Genomic DNA, 20,564 nt, shown 5'->3' on the forward strand with positions numbered 1-20,564 from the left:
AAATGCAGCTTCTTTGCCAAGAACTCTTGGGCTTTGGTGGCTTTGTCGCCCTTGCCTGGGGTGGGCGAGTTTTAGTCTCTTCAGCTGCAGACCAGAAGCTGAGCTGACCTGAAAAGAGCTGGAGTTCTGGAGTTCGGGCTTCCAGGCCAGGGCCCGCTTCTGGGTGAGAGTGGGAGGTAATGGTTGCTTGAGGCAGAGGCAGTAAACCCTCACACCTGCAGCTGGACAAAGGCACCAGCTGGCTGTATTCTGTGGGGGCAATGTGGCTTCTGGAAGGTCTCTCCAGTGGCTCTGTAGCTGGTCTTGGCAAAGAATGTTCTAGACCAAGGGTTGTCAAACTACAGCTCATGGGCCAAATCCAGCCTGCTGTCTGCTTTTGTAAGTAAAGTTTTATTGGAACAAAGCCATGTTCATTTGTTACATATTGTCTATGGCTGCTTTCACACTGCAACAGCAGAGACCATGTGGCCTGAAAGCCTAAAATATGTTCTGTCTTATCCTTTACAAAAACAGTTTACTGACCCCTGCTCTAGACCTCCAAAGACCTGGTATCCTCTTTCCTGGTGTTCAAGTTCAGAGAGGTGTCTGGAGTAGGGGCTGAGCCTGGCCTGGATGGGCAGTGCTGTGACAAGTGTCTAGGATGGCTGGGTATCCTGCACAGAGCTAGAAGGCTGCCTGGCACGGGTGAAAGCAGAGCTGCTCCCTGACCCTCTGCCCCTCCCTCCTCCACCCTGGCCTGCTTTAGCTTTCCCCAGACATGGCCAACAAGGGTCCTTCCTATGGCATGAGCCGCGAAGTGCAGTCCAAAATCGAGAAGAAGTATGACGAGGAGCTGGAGGAGCGGCTGGTGGAGTGGATCATAGTGCAGTGTGGCCCTGATGTGGGCCGCCCAGACCGTGGGCGGTTGGGCTTCCAGGTCTGGCTGAAGAATGGCGTGGTGAGTGGCACCCTGGGCTGGGGGACTGGGGTGTGCCACCCTGTGAGTCCTGGGCCAATCCCTGAGCTGACTGCTAAGCTGCGTCCTATGCCCTATGCCTGGTAGATTCTGAGCAAGCTGGTGAACAGCCTGTACCCTGATGGCTCCAAGCCGGTGAAGGTGCCCGAGAACCCACCCTCCATGGTCTTCAAGCAGATGGAGCAGGTGGCTCAGTTCCTGAAGGCGGCTGAGGACTATGGGGTCATCAAGACTGACATGTTCCAGACTGTTGACCTCTTTGAAGGTAGAGAGGAAGAGGCTGGGGGAGGAGGTGGGCAGGAGGACAGGGTGCCAGGACAGGGAGAAGGAATGACCAGAATATGCCACAACTAGGGGTGTGCTCGCCCGCACACAGCAGGGATGGGATATGCCGAGAATAACACGCCACGCTCACAGGGCCCACTGAGAGGCCTCCCTTGAATTGGGGACAACTCTTGGCCCTGGTTTGGCCATTTTTTTGTGAGAGACGGGGGCAGGCCCTGGCTTGGAGTCTTGTTTATACGTTCTTGATGTTCGTCTTCTCTCTCCTGTCTTCTCACAGGCAAAGACATGGCAGCAGTGCAGAGGACCCTGATGGCTTTGGGCAGCTTGGCAGTGACCAAGAATGATGGGCACTACCGTGGAGATCCCAACTGGTTTATGAAGTATGTGGCCCCCAGGGAGCTTGGGTCTCCGCATGGGGTGGGAGGTGGCTTGTTCTAAGGAGCTTGCGGGAAGGATTAGGGGAAGCAGATAGCCAAGAAAGGATAAAGTGAGGGTCTGGGATGGGGAATAATGGGTCCTTAATACTCCTTGACCCCTCCCTTTCCACCCTCCTGCGCTCAGTCTCCCTAGCCTATGAGGCAAGCTAGATTAGGGAAAAAAAGTGAAAGGGGAAGGCAATGGGATTGGGCTAGGACGTAACAGAGGGATCAGAAAACGGATGGAAAACACACAGTTCTACCAAGTCTTTATCCTGGTTTCTCCTCTTCTAGGAAAGCGCAGGAGCATAAGAGGGAATTCACAGAGAGCCAGCTGCAGGAGGGAAAGCATGTCATTGGCCTTCAGATGGGCAGCAACAGAGGGGCCTCCCAGGCCGGCATGACAGGCTACGGACGACCTCGGCAGATCATCAGTTAGAGGGGAGAGGGCTAGTCCTGAGCCCTGCCCTCCCCCAGCTCCTTGGCTGCAGCCATCCCGCTTAGCCTGCCTCACCCACACCCGTGTGGTACCTTCAGCCCTGGCCAAGCTTTGAGGCTCTGTCACTGAGCAATGGTAACTGCACATGGGCAGCTCCTCCCTGTGCCCCCAGCCTCAGCCCAACTTCTTACCCGAAAGCATCACTGCCTTGGGCCCTCCCTCCCGGCTGCCCCGTTCACCTCTACTGTCTCCTCCCTGGGCTAAGCAGGGGAGATCTCGGCTGGGGGTAGCCTGGATGTGGGCCAAGTCCACTGTCCTCCTTGGCGGCAAAAGCCCATTGAAGAAGAACCAGCCCAGCCTGCCCCCTATCTTGTCCTGGAATATTTTTGGGGTTGGAACTCAAAAAAAAAAAAAAAAAAATCCATCTTTTCTCAGGCCTGGCTGGCAGAGTTTGATTTGCCCTGGTCACTTTTGTTATGGTTTTAGATCTGCGCAGGGGACAGGCAGGCATCTCGGGCTTGTATGTGTTCCTGGCCGCCGTCCTCTGAAGGACCTTTCACGTGCCAAGATTCCAGGACAGTCAGATTCTTTCAGAGGAAACAGGCCATAGAACAGGAGAGTGAATCTTGGGGACCGAAGAGAAAAAGGAGCCACTCAGCAGCATGCAGTGGCTTTGGGGAGACAGAGGAAAGGAGAGATTGCGAGTGGCAGAATTGTTTGGAAGGTTTTTATTTTGGAAAAGCTGTGCAGAAAAAAATTCAAGAAAATGTTGCTGTGAAAAGAGAAAAACAAATCTTAAGCATTAAAAAAAATTCAACCAACTAGCTCAGAAGAGGGGAGAAGGCCAAGGTTGAGAGAAGAGTCACAGCCTGTCAGGCAGATAGCTGGCCTCCGGCGGGAAGGCCATTTCCCTGAGCACTTGCAGAGGAAGACAGGGTGGTGGCAGGACTGGAGTGGCAGTGGCTCCCAAGGCTCTCTCCTCCAACATGTGCGTCTGCCATCTGCTCTGCAGTCCTGCCGCAGGATTCCCTAGTGAAGCAGCTCAGGCCTGGGGGAGCCGTGTGTATCCCAGCTGTGCCGGCAGCATCATACCAATCGTGGGGGTGGTGAAGGAGCCAGGGTTGGTTTCTGATCAGGCATCTTGGGAATGGATAATGGAGGCAGCCGCTTTCAGGACAGGCATGTCCAGGGGCTCCTCCCAGCCTCTACCCCGAAGTCCTCTTCCCAAGTGACCCCAGTGATGTTTCCATTGAGATGCGCTCCTGGCTATGGCAGGCACCTTCTCAACTCATATGTGGGAAGGGGTCCCCCATGCTTGGGGGACCTAGGCAGCTGGCTTGGCCCAAGAGAGATGAGGATGGAGGCCAAACCAAAGGGGGGCGCCAATCCCCTGTCCAACACCTTCTCACCAAAAGCTCCCGTTTGGCTGGAGGCAGACCCTGTGGCTCTGACCAGACTTCTCTGGCACCAATCCTCCGCCATTTGTATCTTAAGAAGGCCCTCACCCTCTTTGAGTGGAGTCAGAGGATGCCTCAGATTCCAGATGTAAGCATCAGAACTGCTTTCTGTCAAGAGCTCCCTAATTTTGGGAAAGAAGAGCCTGTCCCACACTGTCAGGCCCTGAGGTCAGCAGATCTGCTCCTCCTTCCTGTGCAGTAGGTCTAGGTGCTGATGAGGGCAGTCCAAGGCGCTCTTGTTCTGGGACAGGCTCCAGTCCCCTTGCTCCAGCAGGTCTGGGGCAAGGAGGTCAGAGGTGGTGGGAGGGCCCCTGCTCTCTGTTTCCACTTCGTCTGGATCCTTGCTGCTGCAAAGTGGCACTGATTCTAGCTCTGTCCCTTCCTCCTTGGCTTTCCGGCTCCGATGGGGCCAGTGGCAGGGTGCACTCCTACAAACTTGATTGGAAGCCACATTCCTCTGGCTCAAATATACTTCCAGCATGTAGTAAACGGTCCAGAAGACGGTGAAACAGCCTACCAGCACCAGGGTCTGGGGCCGAGGCAAGCACCTACGTGAGGCACTGTTTCCCGAAGCCTACAGCCTTTCTCAGCCCAGGACAATGAGCTCAGAAAGTCTTTTTCCTTCTAGGGACTGCCTTTTTCACCCAAACTGTTCCCTCTGCCCCCTCCCCCGACAAGGCCTGTCTTGTAAGAGTTAGGCTAGCAGGGTAGGAGCAATGCTATGAAACCACTGCTGGGACCCAGGTCTTCCCAGTCCTTCACCCCGCAGGTCACCCTGAGAAACACACTAAGAACTCCATCCCCCAGACAGGACAGTCCCATCTACCCGCAGCTTGAGTCTTGGCCCTAGTACCTTGAGGGTGTTGGGGGTGATGGTGTAACCATCTTCCTCAGGAATTTTCAGCCCCGGTGGGCAGGGCAGGGCGAAGTCATCGTGCAGGTATTTTCCACTCATGGCACTCTCTAACAGCCTGTGGAGAAGAAAAGAGGTGACGATGCCCCACTGACTATGGTTCCTATACCATCTGCCCTCACCCATCTTCCTGCCTTACAGGTGAAGACAGGGAAGCCCCACAGCAAAAAGGGGAGGCCCAGACTGTGAGTTCCCAGCCCGGGGCTCCATCTACCGGCTTGATGCTGGAGCTGGGAAGCACAGCTGGGGTTCAGAGGGCGAAGGGGTCCCTAGGCAGCCCTTCCCCTGTGACTGGCCTTCCCTCTGACACATGCGGCTTTACCCACCTTTGTCTGTCCCTGATGTCTACTGGACTCCACACAGAGCCATATAGGGTCAGCTGCCATTGCCGGAGGATGCCGACCTGGAATGACTCATCCCCTAGGGCAGCAAGGGGCAGCTCGTGAGCCACGCCCCTCTGTCAGCCATGCCAGACAGCAGAGGCCCTGCCCGCCCTGCCACCCAAAGGGGCTCAGGCCACATGGTCTGCTCCAGGAGCTGCCTCACTGTGTCCCACTGACCCCAGGTTCTGCAGAAGGGCCTCACTGGGTGCCCTTAGGGATGGAAAGGGTTGAAAGGCTGTACTCCAAAGCAGAGTCTTGCTTTTCTCTCCCGTATTTTGGGGGTTCAGCTGGGATTAGAAAAAAATGTCTTTGTACCAAATTAAAGAAAGCTTTGAAAACCACTGGCCTAGAGAATACCTAACTGACTGGAGGATGGGAGGGTGGAGCTCAATTTCCAGTCTATAAGCTGATACTAAAGATATTCACAATTCATGGATATTGTGGCCTTCACTTATGGTGACCTTCCACAAGTCACCTCAAACCTCTGGGCCAGTTTAAAAAAAAATGGTGAAATGAGTCCTGCCCTTACCTGCCTACCGGGGCTGGCCGAAGGATGGTTATATGTAAAAGGACTTGAAATGTGGTTTCGACAAGGACTTTTTGTTGCTATCCTGAGGAAAAATGGATGGGTCACTCCTCCAAGGAATATGAGAGGTAGTATAAATGAACAATTTCAGATAGCAATGCCCATTTCACGGATGGGGCACACTCTTGGCATCAACCCTCTTGGTCCAATGGCAACCCTATATACTGCACACGGGACACTTTCTGTGGGGACTCTTGAGATGCAGAGGGACCAGATAACAAGCAGGAAAGGCAGGGCCTGGTGTGAGGACACGAAACTCACCAACATCCCTGATGACAAGCCTGTAGGTCCCTCGGGCTCTCTCCCCCCAGCATCGCACAGTGGAGAAGGTCCAGTCATTGAAGCCGTTGGGATCCCTGAGGAAAGAACACAGCAGAAACAGGTGGAAGGCGTGGGCCAGAGAGCTGACTTTCCCCCAGCAACACTTTCTTACTGTAGTAGCTGTGGAAACAACTTGGGAGGGTGCCACGAGGGCTTCTCAGGTGCCCCTTGCCCCTGGGGTCTCATGGAAGGAGGAACTTGTGTTAATGTGGTGTGGTGGAAAAAGCAAGCATGGAGCGCGCACAGGCTTGGAGTCCCACGGATCTAGGGTTAGTCTTATTCTCTTGGGCATTTACTAGCTCCATGGCTTGTTTTCTTTTCTTTTTTTTTTTGGAGACAGATTCTCACTCTGTTATCCAAGCTGGAGTGCAGTGGCATGATCACAGCTCACTGCAGCCTTGACTTCCTGGGTTCAAGTGATCCTCCCACCTCAGTCTCCTGAGTAGCTGGGACTACCGGCATGTACCACCATGCTCGGCTAATCTTTAAATTTTTTGTAGAGACAGGGTCTCACTTTGTTGTCCAGGCTGGTCTTGAACTCCTGGCTTCAAGTGATTCTCCTGCCTTGACCTCCCAAAGTGCTGGGATTACAGGTGTGAGCCACTACACCCAGCCAGTTTCCTCATTTGTTAAAAGGAGGTTACAAAGTCTAATCTAGGGGGTTCTTAGAAGGATTAGAGAACGTGTATGTGAGGTGCAGGGCCTAGCGCTTGAAGAAGGCATGTGACAAAAGGCTTCCAGCTGCCAGGGATAGCCAGAGCCACAGTAGTTTAGGACAGTGCCAGGATCCACTTCTCCCATTTCTTTTCCCTGGAAAGGCCCTTGCTGAAAAGGTTGCTCAGGCCTCGGGCAGGTGTACATACGAGTCCATGCTGCGGGGGGCGCCGATGAGGGACATCATGCCGCTGGGGCAGAACAGCTTCAGCTCCAAGCTGCCGCGCCGTGGGTGAGTGATGGAGACTGTCACTGCCACATGCTCCAGGGTCTTCAGCCCTGACATCTCCAGGTCCATCCTGCTGACTGTAGAAAGTCAGGCTGGGCAGCTGGGAAACCAGCCCACAAACACGCCTTCACTTCACCCCCATGTACACAAAGACACACGCTCACTGAAGCCACATACAAACATGTACGGCAACCCTAACTGGGACCTCGTGTATACTAGTAAATGGAATGGAGCTGCTGCTCTCAAGTTTACAACGTAGCTTTGAGTGCAGTTGGGAAGACAACACATACCCAAGACACAATATAAGAATCCAGCAGAGCAACTTCAATCATTCATTCATCCAAAACATTATTTACTGGGTACCTCCTCCATTTCAGGCACTGTACTAGATGCTGGGAATATAAAGATAAGATGGGCGTGGTCCCTGTCTCCTACCTGCAAGTGGAAAATGATATGGTATGGGAAATATACATAATTGATAAAGGAAGAGAAATAAGTCAGATGGGTTTAGGCACACAGCAGTGAGACACACTGAAGGAAATGAATACAGATCGGTAGACAGGGTTGGTAGGGGGCATTCTAGGCAGTGGAAAAGGCATGAACAAAGACGAAATGCACACATCTCACTGAAGACGATGCACAGTTAATTTTTAAAAAATGCTGGTGGATAAATTTCAAGCAAATTATGTGAGTGAAAAAAGCAATCTCAAAAGAAGCATATAGCCAGGTGTGGTGGTGTGCACCTGTGGTCCCACTACCAGGGAGGGTGAGGTGGGAGGATCGCTTGAGCCTGGGAGGTGGAGATTGCAGTGAGCCATGCTCATGCCACCACACTCCAGCCTGGGCAACAGAACAAGACCCTGTCTCAAAGAAAAAAAAAAAAAGAAAAAGGATGCGTAGTACACAATTCCATTTAGGTGATGTTAATTGAAGTACCTGCAGTGATAGATAACAGATAAATGGGTGCCAGGGGCCAGGGACAGGGGAGGGGATGGGTGTGGCCAGAAAGGGGTAACACAAAGGAGTCTTGTGATAATGGAATTGTTCTGGATCTTGGTTGTGGTGGTAGTTATGCAAGGCTACATGTGATACAATTGCATACACATGCACATATACAAATATTGACAGCATGTGTATCTGGTGAACTCCAAATAAGCTCTATGGATTGTACCAATGTCAATTTCTTGGTTTTGATATTATACTTTAATTGTGTGAAACATTAAGACTGGGAGAAGGGTGCACGGGACTTCTCTTGTACATTTCTTTGAAACCTCCTGTAAATCTACAATTATTAAAACAAAAACAAAAACAAAAAACTACCGAAGAGGAAGACTCAACTGGGGACTATTAAGAAATTAGGCTGTAATGAGAACGATTCTTTTTTTTTTTTTTTTTTTGAGACAGAGTCTCTCTCTGTTGCCAGGCTGGAGTGCAGTGGCATGATCTTGGCTCACTGCAACCTCTGCCTTCTGGGTTCAAGTGATTCTCCTGCCTCAGCTTCCCAAGTAGCTAGGACTACAGGTGCACGCCACCATGGCCACCTAATTTTTGTATTTTTAGTAGAGATGGGGTTTCACCATGTTGGCCAGGATGGTCTCAATCTCTTGACCTTATGATCCACCCGCCTCAGCCTCCGAAAGTGCTGGGATTACAGGCGTGAGCCACTGCACCCGGCCGAATACAATTCTTTTTAAAGCACCCTTTCTTCCATTAATTTATTCCAGGCCAGGCATGGTGGCTCACTCCAGGCATGGTGGAGGATAACTTCAGCCTGGGAGACATCATCTTTACAAAAAAATAAAAAATTAGCTGGATATAGTGGTAAGTACCTGTGGTCCCAGCTACTCAGGAGGTTGAGGGTGGGAGGATGGCTTGAGCCCAGGAGGTTGAGGCTGCAGTGAACCATGACTGTGCCTCTGCACTCTAGCCTGGGCAATAGAGTGAGAGCCTGTCTCAAAAAAAAAAAAATTATTCCAATATGCAAGGCAGAGTACAATACCTTGATTTTACAGACACAGTAGCTCAGAGAGGCACTGAAAGTAGGGGCTGGGTAACCTAGGGTGGGATGGGCTTTAAAGATTTTTGTTTTAAATAAGCAACTAAGAGCTATTATAGATGACTGAGCAAGGACAGGGGTGTTTGTTTGTTTGAGACGGAGTCTAGCTCTGTCACCCAGGCTGGAGTGCAGCCGCTAGATGCTTGGCTCACTGCCACCTCTACCTCCTGGGTTCAAGCAATTCTCCTGCCTCAGCCTCCCAAGTAGCTGGGATTACAGGCGCGTGCCACCACACCCAGCTAATTTTTGTAGTTTTAGTAGAGATGGGGTTTCACCGTGTTGGCCAGGCTGGTCTCGAACTCCTGACCTCAGGTGATCCACCTGCCTGCCTTGGCCTCCCAAAGTGCTGGGATTACAGGCACGAGCCACCACACCCAGCCTCATTTTCTATAATTCCATCTGTCACCTCTTCAAAGCCAATGTCCCATTTCTTTGAAAACAACCTCTCTCCTTCCACTTTCCCCACTCTCTTCTTGACCCCCTCATTTTCCCACAACCCCTCAAGCTCCTTTCTCCTAACTGGCTGAGATTCCATGGCTCATCCAACATGTGTGTTTACATTCTCAAGCTCCCTTCACTTTCTTGTCCTTTCACAGCAATACTTGGCAAAAGTCAAACAATGGCTCAGCCTGATTATCCATCTTCTTGGCTGGACCTTTTTGCTAGCACCTTTCCTACTACAAATGAAAAACAAAAACAAATAAACCCTTTCTCAATTCTTCACTTCCTGCCACCTACCAGCGTTAAGAGCATGGGCTCTGGAGCCACTAAGCTTGGGTTCTAATCCCAGCTCTGCCACTTACTAGCTGTGAGAACTGTTTCCTCATCTGTAAAATGGGGCCAGTAACAGTACCTACTTCATAGGTTTGAGATGAGGATTAAACAGTTAATATACCTAAAGCGTTCAGAATGGTACCTAGCTAATGTTAAGGCTACATATGTATCAGATATTATTTCTTTTCCTTTATTGTCAAAATTCTTGAGAAAGCTGTTTAGATTCACGATGGCTACTTCTTACCTTCCCAATTGTCCTTGACATTTTTTTCTATTAAAATAGTATGCATGAATTTAAATGTAAGTTGGTGCTAGAGTGCTTATAATGAAAAAAATAATTCCCTACCACCTTTGAGATCTATTCCCCAGAAGCAAACTTTTTTTTTATTGTTTTTAATTGTTTTCTTCTGGGATCTACTTTCGTGTTTCTAAACAGTAAGCATTATGGATATTTCATGGCTTATCAATTTGAGACATTATGCATTGACTTTCATTTATGGCAGATGAGAATCTAACAAATCATGCCCACACCTTTTCCCCAGTTGTCGTCCCCTCCACATTTACAAAATAATTACATCACAGTTTTTTTTTCTTTTTTTTTTTTTGAGACGAAGTCTTGCTCTGTTGCCCAGGCTGGAGTGCAGTGGCACGATCTCGGCTCACTGCAACCTCCGCCTCCTGGGTTCCAGTGATTCTCTTGCCTCAGCCTCCCACCTCCCAAGTAGCTGGGATTACAGGCATGTGCCACCATACCCAGCTAATTTTTGTATTTTTAGTAGAGACGGGGTTTCACCATGTTGGTCAGGCTGGTCTTGAACTTCTGACCTTGTGATCCACCCGCCTTGGCCTCCCAACGTGCTGGGATTACAGGCATAAGCCACCGTGCCCGGCCTTTTCTTTCTTTTTTTTTTTTTTGAGACAGAGTCTTTCTTTGTCGCCAGACTGGAGCGCAGTGGCATGATCTCACCTCACTGCAACCTCCGCCTCCCAGGCTCAAGCCATCTTCCCAACTCAGCCTCCCTAGTAGCTGGGAACTGTAAGTGTGCACCACCATGCCCAGCTAATTTCTGTATTTTTTTGTAGAGACAAGGTTTTGCCACGTTGGCGAGGCTGGTCTCGAACTCATGAGCTCAAGCAATCTGCCTGCTCCAGCCTCCCAAAGTGCTGGGATTAGAGGCATGAGCCACTGTGCCTGGCCACCAGTTTCTTTGAGAAACCTTCCCTTTCTTCCTTAGTGGCAGGAGACATCTCTCTGCTGTGCTCTCAAAGCACCTGTGTTGTCCCTGTTGCAGTGCCTATAACACTGCACTATGCCTGTAAACCTCACTGTCTTCCCTACCAGGTTGTGAGCTCGTTGAAGGCAGGAATAGTGTCTTATCCCCGAGTCTCTAGAACTAATACAGTGCCTGGGATGAAGTAGGCCTCGAATATTTGTAGAATGAATAAGTCGATTGAGAGATATTTCACAGAAAACAACAAAAAGATTAAATTGCAAGGGAAAGGGCTGGGGAAGACCTGGGAAGAGGCGAGGGATATTAGAGGGATGAAAAACTCGTGAGTTTCAAGTTTGGGGGCCTAGGAAATGGTGATGGCACTGACATAAATGGGAAAATCTTAGAAAGCAAGCCAGCTTTTGAGAGATGATAGTGAAATCTAAAATTTTGTACATGTTAAGTGTACTGTATTGGTGGAATATCAACAGCACACAGTGATTTAGGAACAGAAAGATGATGGAAAATATTTATGGCATAGTTAGAGGACAGCATTGATGTGGCAGAGAAGGGGCTTACAGGAGAGAAATGACATGTTATGGAACAGAATAGAATCCCAAAAGGAAAAGAATCCCAAAAGGAGTGCTTGTCTGTGTTCGCAGTGTATGCAGTGGCATGCTACATCCATTTACTTCTTGGTGTGGATGCGGACTTGGGTGGCAGTGCAAATGAGTACACTAGAACTCTCTCTACCAGAACTAAATGAGTTAATGCATTAAATGAGCTAACGCTGCGAACAGTAATTGGCACATAAAAAGCATCTTATTATTTGGCCTTTGGTAAATTGGAATGTTTTTCAACAGTCACTCTCTGTCCCAGAAGATGCCAGGGTTCTATTTGCCCATAATCTTTTTCTTTTTTTTTTTTTTTTGAGTCGGAGTCTTGCTCGGTCACCAGGCTGCAGTGCAGTGGCATGATCTCTGCTCACTGCAACCTCCACCTCCCAGGTTCAAGCAATTCTCCTGCCTCAGCCTCCCGAGTAGCTGGGACTACAGGAGCCCGCCACCACACCCAGCTGATTTTTTTGTATTTTTAGTAGAGACGGGGTTTCACCATGTTGGCCAGGATGGTCTCGATCTCCTGACCTCGTGATCTGCCCACCTCGGCCTCCCAAAGTGCTGGGATTACAGGCGTGAGCCACCATGCCTGGACTATTTGCCCATAATCTTATGGAAGCTATGCTCTAGTTTCTATCCTTTCCACTGGTGAAGGATCAGAATAAGAGATTTAGGTCGAGGACTCATTTGTGGAGAGGTGGTAGCTAAGGTCACATACATAGCTATACTGTCAAGGAGGATGATGTGGAGTGAGGAAAAAGTCAGGAAACAAGCCTTAGAAGACACTCACAGTTCAGGAGTATGAAACAAGTAACTCAGGCAGAGAAGGCAGAGGAGGGCTATGGAGCCAAGAAGGCCACAGAAGCTACAGGAGGAGAGACGGTGCAACAAAGACCTCATTAATAGGGTCAGAGTGACAAGAATGTTAAAAAGGATGAACTCTGAACCAGCCCTGAACCGGTCAGGAAAGGGGCACTATGAGTAAGAAAGCAAGTCTTCTGTGGCAGAGGGAGCATGTGACAAAGGGGAGAAATTGCTTCAGTTCATTCATTTGAAAAGTTTCCTGGTTGGAGGTAGCAGGGACTTGCATTTGAAGGCAGAAAGGAAGAATCAGCAGAGAGGGAAATGTTGGTTAAAGAGGGAAGACCTGGAGAGGAGAAGGAACAGGACTCACTGCGTAGGCAGAGGCTTAGCCAGTATCCTCAAGACTGCAAACGACAACAAAAGGAGAGGTGCAAATGGGTGTTCAGGCACCTTCCAATCACAGACTCTCTGAGTGTGAATAACACACTCCTCCAGAGCCCCACTCTCCCTCCTACCCTCAGGTAGAGATTTCAGACCAGCGTCAGATCTAAAAACCCCAAGAGGCCCCAATCCCCTCTCCCTCATAACCTCCTGTCAGCGGGGAGAGAGAAAAATCAGTCTTGCTCCTTAGCAGCACTTCTCAATATGGTAGCCCTTAGCCACACATGGCTATCTAAATTAAAATGAAGTATAATAAAATTAAAATGTAGCTCCTTAGTCATACTAGCCTTATTATTATTATTTGAGATGGAGTCTTGCTCTGTCATCCAGGCTGGAGTGCAATGGTGCAATCTTGGCTCACTGCAACCTCTGCCTCCCAGGTTCAAGCAATTTCCCTGCCTCAACCTCTTGAATAGCTGGGACTACAGGCACATGCCACCATGCCTGGCTAATTTGTGTGTGTGTGTGTATATATATATATATATATATATATATATACTTTTTTTTTTTTTTTTGAGATGGAGTCTCGCTCTGTTGTCCAGGCTGGAGTGCAGTGGCACGATCTTGGCTCACTGCAAGCTCCGCCTCCCTGGTTCACGCCATTCTCCTGCCTCAGCCTCCCGAGTAGCTGGGACTACAGGCACCCACCACCACGCCTGGCTAATTTTTTTGTATTTTTAGTAGAGATGGGGTTTCACTGTGTTAGCCAGGATGGTCTCGATCTCCTGACCTTGTGATCCACGCGCCTCAGCCTCCCAAAGTGCTGGGATTACAGGCGTGAGCCACCGTGCCCAGCCAATTTTTGTATCATATTTTTTTTTTTTTTAGTAGAGTCGAGGTTTCACCATGTTGGCCAGGCTGGTCTTGAACTCCTGACCTCAAGTGATCCGCCCCCGCCCTTGGCCTCCCAAAGTGCTGGGATTATAGGCTGGGTATGAGCTACCACGCCTAGCCTATTATTATTTTTGAGACAAGGTCTCGCTCTGTCACCCAGGATGGAGAGTGCAGTAGTGCAACCATGGCTTACTGCAGCCTTGGCATCCTGGGCTCAAGCAATCCTCCTGTCTCAGCCTCCCAGGAGGCATGCACCACCACACCTGGCTAATTTTATTTTTTGTAGAAATAGGGTCTCACTATGTTGTTCAGGCTGGTCTTGAACTCATGAGCGTAAACAATGCTCCTGCCTCAGCTTCCCAAAGGGATTACAGGTGTGAGCCACCATGCCCGGCCAACTGGTCATGTTTTAAATGTTCAATAGACTCATATGACTAGTGACCACTGAACTGAGCAGCATGGACATAGAACAGTTCCATCATTGCAGAAAATTCTTTGGGACAATGCTACTCTAGAGTCTTAGAGGTATTTAGCCTCCTCTTCTATCTCAGGGATGTTCAGCTCCCTCTGCTTTATAAAAACCTCACTTTCCAGCCCCCAGACACTGAATCAACCAGGTCCTGGTGGAAAACAACCATAACTTGGCTGTAGAAGGGGTTTCTTGACTTCCTGGGACTGAGCTGCTCAACTCTCATTTTTTTTTTTTTTTTTTTTTTTTGAGATGGAGTTTCCCTCTTCTTGCCCAGGCTGGAGTGCAATGGTGCGATCTCAGCTCACTGCAACCTCTGCCTCCCGGGTTCTCCTGCCTCAGCCTCCCAGGTAGCTGGGACTACAGGCATGAGCCACCACACCTGGCTAATTTTGTATTTTTAGTGGAGATGGGGTATCACCATGTTGGTCAGGCTGGTCTCAAACTCCTGACCTCAGGTTATCTGCCTGCCTTCGCCTCCCAAAGTTCCCAAAGTGCTGGGATTACAGGCATGAGCCAGGGCACCGGGCTAAACTCTCATTTTAACTGGACTTATTTCTTTCAACCTCCAAGCAAGCCCGCAAACTTATTTGTTCTGTTTTTGTCTGCTCAGAGGAAAATGTGGTCATGTTGGAGGAGAAGGCAACTTCACTGGCTCTGAAAAGCCAATGAAAATAGTACTTTGCAAAAAGTTGTGAATAACTCCGCATGTCAAAATTACTCAAGGCAAAAAAACAAAAACAAAAATGAAACAAAACAAAAAATCCCCCAAGGAGCTGGGGGTAGGGAAAACTCTGGTAAAACTTTTGCTTGCTGCCCTTCCAACAGGTAAAGGGCTCCATTAGCCAAACTCCCTAAATCTTTCCCTCCCTTCTCTTAATCCTGCTTTCTCCACTAGGCCACCTCCCACTCTTCTCCACCCAGGCAATCTGTCCTTCTTTCTCTTACTTTTTAGTGACAAGGAAGCAGTTGCCAGATGCCTCAATGCCTAGGGTAGACATTCCGTGGCAAGGTCCCCTGGTCAGCGGGAAGCAGAGGATGACGAAGCTGGGAAGACCATATTACTCTTTTAAGTCACTGCCCTCATTTGACAGATGCAACAGGAAATAGCCCTGGATGGAAGGTAAAGTTGAAGGCACACTGTCTCTAAGACACGCAAGTGCAAAGCCAGGGGGTTCCAAATGAACTGCATTCCTGGAAATGTTTCTGAACTTCTCTGACTTGGCTGATGCTTTATGCCCTTTCCAAGATAACATTCCTTTTACGGGAAATGCAGTGACTGGCCCAGGGGTTTCATTCCACATTGAGGGAAACTGGGCAAGTGCTGGACGTGGTTAGGAGGAGAAAACTCAATTCTTCTCAGTGAAACCTTCACCTGAGGGAAGCCACCCCTCATCCTCCCTTCTGAGTAACCTTCTCTGGCCATTCCTTCTCCTGCCATGGCTCTTGATTGATCACTTTCTAGGAGGACAGAAAAAGTGAAGACAGTTTTGGTTTGGGCACTAAGCATAGCATACTTCCTTTGCAAAAAGTAGTGAATGACTCCAGGAAAAAGAATCCCCCAAGGAGCTGGGGGTAGGGAAAACGCTGGTAAATGTGCAGACAGGACATCCTCTGCACAAGCATCCTGATCCAGCTGCACTCTCCTCTAGGGAGGGCGTCCGCCTCTTCGCTCAACATAAAACCAGGTCGCTGGCTTAGAGGATACAACCCCTTCAAACAATCCTGGTTCATGCTGGCCACCATGGAGGCGGAGGCAGAGGATGGGTCACTAAAGCCTAGGAGACTTCTACAGACCCTCTGTCCATCCCCAGCAGACCACATCTGACTCTCTCTATTAGGTAAGCCAGAGAATCAAAGGAAGAAATGCCTAACTCCTTTACTTCATCCAGACACCCGAGGACTGACCAGAGTTCTCTGGCAAGATCTTAGCATGGAAGTCACAGGAGCTTCTCTGAGCTCTCGCCCCGGTCTCGCCTCACCTCCCCAAGCCCCAGTCCCATGCCTCCCACCCGCCCTCCTCCTCAGTTGCTCTGCTGCTCCTTTTCACTACTAGGAACCCAGGAGAAAGGTCTTGTTTAAGCAGCCGGGGCAGCCAACTCAGAAGCAGTAACATGTCCTAAAATGGTCAAAGAAAACTCCACAGGTTTGGCTGGAGCTCAGCTCCGAAAGGGGGTAGAATCTGGCAGGGAGGACGAGTTTTACTTCCTTGTCACCCAGCCCCAAACCTCAGGCCTAAGATTAACCCCCTTTGTGCTGATTACTTACCATTCCACAGGACCTCCAGGGAATGGGGGGACTGCGGAATCGCCTTGTTTTCTTTTAACACGGGACTGACGTAGGATGCTAAGTAAGGGACAGATGTCCAGATCTATGAAAGGAAAGGAGGGGATGGCAAATCAACAAACAAGAATGATCACACCCACATTCTCACAAACACACACGCCCTTGTCAATACGATCTTGAAGGTTTAGCTGTCTTTATTTTTCCACTCCTCATCATCTTCTTTCAGCCCTCAGCTCCTGCTTGCTCGCTGGAATGCTCCGTACAGCCCCCAGCTAAGGAACCAGAGGAAACAGCTGTGTCCAGGGTGGAGGAGGGGAACCACAGCATCCTGAGTCCCACACATATTCAGGTCCCATTTACTCTATTAGTAGTTTGGAAACTTCAGTGATAGCATTGAGCCTGCTTTCTCATTTGTAAAATGGATATCAGCTGGGATGAAGGTTGAAGTTGTTAAATCAATGAACTGAATGAACATTTACTAGGCACCTATGATATCCCAGGCAGTTTTGAGCATTCAGCCCCGACCCTTGGTCACTCCACACAGGGCACCCTGCCCTGCCAACACCTGTTCACCTTGGCTGCATTCACGAGCCTCCAGGCGTTGAGGAGGCCGAAACCGTGCTGGTGGCTATGGCTGAAGCCTGCCTCGTTGGTGACCCACTCTGCACGGCGATCCTCATACTGAAAGGACAGAGGTCCTGGTTAGTCTCTTGCATTGCCAGTGTAGTCTCAACAATCTGACTCTGGTTTCCCTGCTTGCCCTGCTGGCTGATCCAGTCCACGCTCTCCCACTATGGCTACTGGGAATGGATTCCCCAAGGCAAGCTGGGACAAAAGGTCAAAGCCCATGATGTCACCACCCCACTGGCTTGCTTCTAGAGAAGGGGCCAGGAGGCACAGCCAGAGCTCCCCTTTGCAGATAAAATGAGTTTAGGCCTGTGGTCTTTGTGGGGTCCCCACACCTGTTCTTTACATATGCAACTCTGAAAGGGACTCTGAAAGAGACTTAGTATCTAACATTTGGGACATTGAGAATCTAAGGCCACCTGATACCCGAACTCTGGAGCGGGCTGGGCCAGGCCACTTGTCTACCTGCTGGTATCTCACCCGGGTGGCTGTGAAGACAATGATGTGCTGGACGTCACGCCATGTGAGGCAGGGCCGCACCTGCAGCATTAAGGCTATCATGCCAGCTGCCAGAGGCGCTGCAGCTGAGGTCCCTGTGTGGCCCTCAGTGCAGCCAGTGCCCTTCTGAAGGTCCCAGTCAGTGGTCACCTGGAAGTGAAACAGGAAAAGGAAGTAGGTTAGAGACTGAGTTCAAGCTGGGGACAGTGGTGTTCAAGCTGGGGACAGTGGTGTGCACCTATAGTCCCAGCTACTTGGGAGGCCCAGGCAGGAGGATTGCTTGAGCACAGGAGTTATAACTGTGCCACTGCACTCCAGCCTAGGTGACTGAGTGAGAACCCATCTTTAAAAAATAAAAAAAGAATATTTTTTAAAAAAGAAGCTAGAGACTGAGTTCAAAGTTGTTATGGGGGGAAGGTACAGGGCTGGTCCTCAGAACAGGTCTCACAGGTGGACCCTTCCTTTGTTAGAGCTGAATCTTTGACCAGAGAAGGACCCAATAGCAGGGCAGGGCAAAGGAAACCCTAACCCTCCTGGCCTCCTAACAGAATGTCTGGAGAACAGAGACAAAGATAATAAAAGTTACTTTTGAGGGTGTGGTTGTTGGCAAAAGGAGGTAGAGATAGGAAAGGGCTCCCATCCAGTGCAGATAAGGGTTTCCCAACTCTTTCCTTTTTTCTTATTTTTCCTTGTTGCCTAGGCTGGAGTGCAGTGGTAAGATCATAGCTCACTGCAGCCTCGAACTCCTGGGTTCCAGAGATCCTCCTGCTTCAGCTTCCCATGTAGCTGGGACTACAGGCATGTACCACTGCACCACACTAATATTCTTATTTTTTGTAGAGACAGCATCTCACTATGTTGCCCAGGCTGGTCTCGAACTCTTGGCCTCAAGCAATCTTCCTGCCTTGGCCTCCCAAAGTGTCGGGATTAATAGGCATGAGCCACCATGGGTGGCCTCCCGATTTTTGCTCCTAATATTCTTGCTCCCATTCTTAAATTCTCTATCCCAACTCCCAACTCCAAACCCTTCAACCCCCACAACCAAGCTAGACAGAGGAAGTGGCCAGGGGAGCCACTGGGCCCAGCTGGAGCTGGGACAACACTGACGGCACTATTCAAGGAAATCCAATTTGGCAGCTCCGCGACAGGGGCTGGAATGATGTCGGCGTGAACACAGGGAGTGTGTTCCAGCAAGAGAGGACTGTGTCCTTGCCCACCCCCGAGCCCTGCATGGACTCAGTGTCTATATGGCCCACCTGCCCAGCTCTACAGCTCTCAACAGGACAAGCTGCCTCACTGCTCTGGGCCAGATGCCATGAAACCCCTTCTCTCCGTGTGGTTCTGAGGTGGGTAGCGAGAATGGGGCAAGGGGAGGCAGTGACTGCCTGGCATCAAGCTCTTTTGGGGCTGTCATCACCCCTGGAGACTCAGAGGGTTTAGCTGAGGCGGGCCCTGCCTAAATCTGCTCCACTCTATGGCACTTGGATCGTTGGCCCATGGTGTCAGTGCTAACACCAGAGAATTTCTTTCTTTCAAACTTCTCTTCTGGGTCAGATACCAGGGTGGCGACTTCTGCCAAGAGCTGCCCTTTCTCCACTGTACTCACTGCTTCCCTCCCAGCTGTTAGAGCAGCTGCCAAGAGATGTAATTTTCACCCAGCCATGGCGCACTCCCAGAAAAAAAAGGGAAAAGCACTCTCCAAGTGGTTGTCTCAATGAGAGTGGGAGCCTGGTTTATGCAAGGGAGCGGGTTGATTTTTTTTCCTGTTAAGGAAACAGCCTTGCAGTGATAGTCTGAAGTGTGGCTGTGAAGCCCACGAACTTGTCTATGGCGGCAGGAGCCACAGGCAGGCATTGAAAAGTCCAGAGAAGCTTTGCTTCCCCAGGGAGCCAAATGGTGGGAAGCATATGCCCCCAGCCTCTGCCCTCAGAAAGACAGCTCCATCCAGCTGCCCTGGTCATTGACTAGAAACTGGCAACAAGAAGTTTCCATGGCAAGGACATTCCAAAGATGGGAACTCTGCTAAACACACTGTCTCTTCATTTCTGGGCAAATTACAGTTCAGATGGAAGAGGGTGGTGAGGGTGAGAAGCTGAGGTAAGTTAAGATGAGAAAGGCCAGGTACAGCAGAGCAAGAGTGACAATTATGTTGTAGAACCTTCTTAGGTCCCTGGCCTGGGCAGGGCGAGCTGGGTTCCCTAGAGTTCTGCTAGAGGGTGGAGTTTGGTATGTTCCTGTTCTTCCTCCTAACCCAGCCTGGCCTGCAGTGGGTGCCCTCTGTGCACACAGCCCAGCCTCTCTTCCCTCTCTACTTTAGTCCACTCCCTTTTCTTTCCTCCTAACCCAGCCTGGCCTGCAGTGGGTGCCCTCTGTGCACACAGCCCAGCCTCTCTTCCCTCTCTACTTTAGTCCACTCCCTTTTCTCTTCTCCCTGGGGCTAGGGGGAGGGGGTAGTAGGGGTCAACTGGCACAGAGCCTTGGAACATTGTGTTGACCAGAAGTCATTTATTGGCATAACAAAATTTTAGTTTTGGAAAATAAATTTGACCCAGCAGGAAGACAAAGCAGCCTAATTCCCAATGGCCCCAGAGAGATCTCCCGACTTAGCCACTGGAGAAATTTGACACCACCTGGCTCCAGCCCAGCTCCTGCCTAGAGCCTCCTATGCCCACATTATATGGTTGCGGGCAACAGGGACAGGCAGAGAGCTCTAGGAAGATGGTCTAGAGGCCTGCCTTAAACCTGCTGGGATGGCGCTAAGCCCAGCTGGGTGCAGGCGATCGTCTTCAAATTCTTTAAATGGGTTCCACAGGTTAGAGAAGCTCCACGACCCTGCTCCAATCTCATTTGCTATGGCTCCAATTATAGCTCCAGAGAAAGAGCTCTCTCTGGTGTTGACATGAGACATTCCCCAACTCCTCTTCCCACCCATCCTTATGGTTTTTATGAAACCACCACCAGACTAGCTTTCCTCCTGAAGATGCACATGACCAGAACTCACAGTATTTACCTAAGAGCTGAAGGGCAATGGAATTAGGAGGTTTTTTTAAGTCCACAGAAATTAGCAAAAGCCCAAATTTTACCAAAGGAAGACATTGCAAAGAAGTTATTTGTGCATTTCCTTGAGTGTGAAAAAGTTGTTTAATCCATGTGACACTTAGTTTCTTTTTTTTTTGAGAAGGAGTTTTGTTCTGTCACACAGGCTGGAGTAGAGTGGTGCAATCTTGGCTCACTGTAACCTCCGCCTCC

The 20,564-nt window shown here is 49.9% G+C and overlaps 2 protein-coding genes across 22 annotated transcripts in view; one reads left to right on the forward strand and one right to left on the reverse strand.

Annotated features, from left to right (window-relative positions):
- TAGLN (transgelin) overlaps positions 1-2,529 on the forward strand; it is a 5,538-nt gene extending 3,009 nt beyond the window's left edge. For both annotated transcript variants that reach the window (XM_008973515.4, XM_063608287.1), the window contains 4 exons: positions 746-937; positions 1,043-1,220; positions 1,518-1,620; positions 1,951-2,529. In XM_008973515.4, the coding sequence (XP_008971763.1) occupies positions 758-937; positions 1,043-1,220; positions 1,518-1,620; positions 1,951-2,095 (606 nt within the window). In that variant the 5' untranslated portion in view covers positions 746-757 and the 3' untranslated portion in view covers positions 2,096-2,529. The remainder of the gene's footprint in view (positions 1-745; positions 938-1,042; positions 1,221-1,517; positions 1,621-1,950) is intronic.
- Positions 1-20,564, reverse strand: part of PCSK7 (proprotein convertase subtilisin/kexin type 7) — a 34,865-nt gene that overhangs the window by 6,649 nt on the left and 7,652 nt on the right. For 15 of the 20 annotated variants that reach the window (XR_010113403.1, XR_010113394.1, XR_010113395.1 and 12 more), the window contains exons 8-14: positions 17,298-17,465; positions 16,764-16,871; positions 16,173-16,275; positions 6,619-6,775; positions 5,696-5,790; positions 4,792-4,885; positions 4,406-4,523 (exon numbers count right to left, since the gene is read on the reverse strand). Coding sequence is in view for 4 of the 20 variants with exons in the window: in XM_063608285.1 (XP_063464355.1) it covers positions 4,406-4,523; positions 4,792-4,885; positions 5,696-5,790; positions 6,619-6,775; positions 16,173-16,275; positions 16,764-16,871; positions 17,298-17,465 (843 nt within the window). In the remaining 16 variants the exon portion in view is untranslated. Of the gene's footprint in view, positions 1-2,808; positions 4,082-4,384; positions 4,524-4,791; positions 4,886-5,695; positions 5,791-6,618; positions 6,776-16,172; positions 16,276-16,763; positions 16,872-17,297; positions 17,466-20,564 lie in introns of those variants that run through there. The other 5 variants (XM_063608284.1, XM_003820077.6, XR_010113405.1 and 2 more) reach the window with 3 other exon arrangements.

Source organism: Pan paniscus, chromosome 9, assembly GCF_029289425.2.
Source record: "Pan paniscus chromosome 9, NHGRI_mPanPan1-v2.0_pri, whole genome shotgun sequence".
NCBI classification, from domain to species: Eukaryota; Metazoa; Chordata; class Mammalia; order Primates; family Hominidae; genus Pan; species Pan paniscus.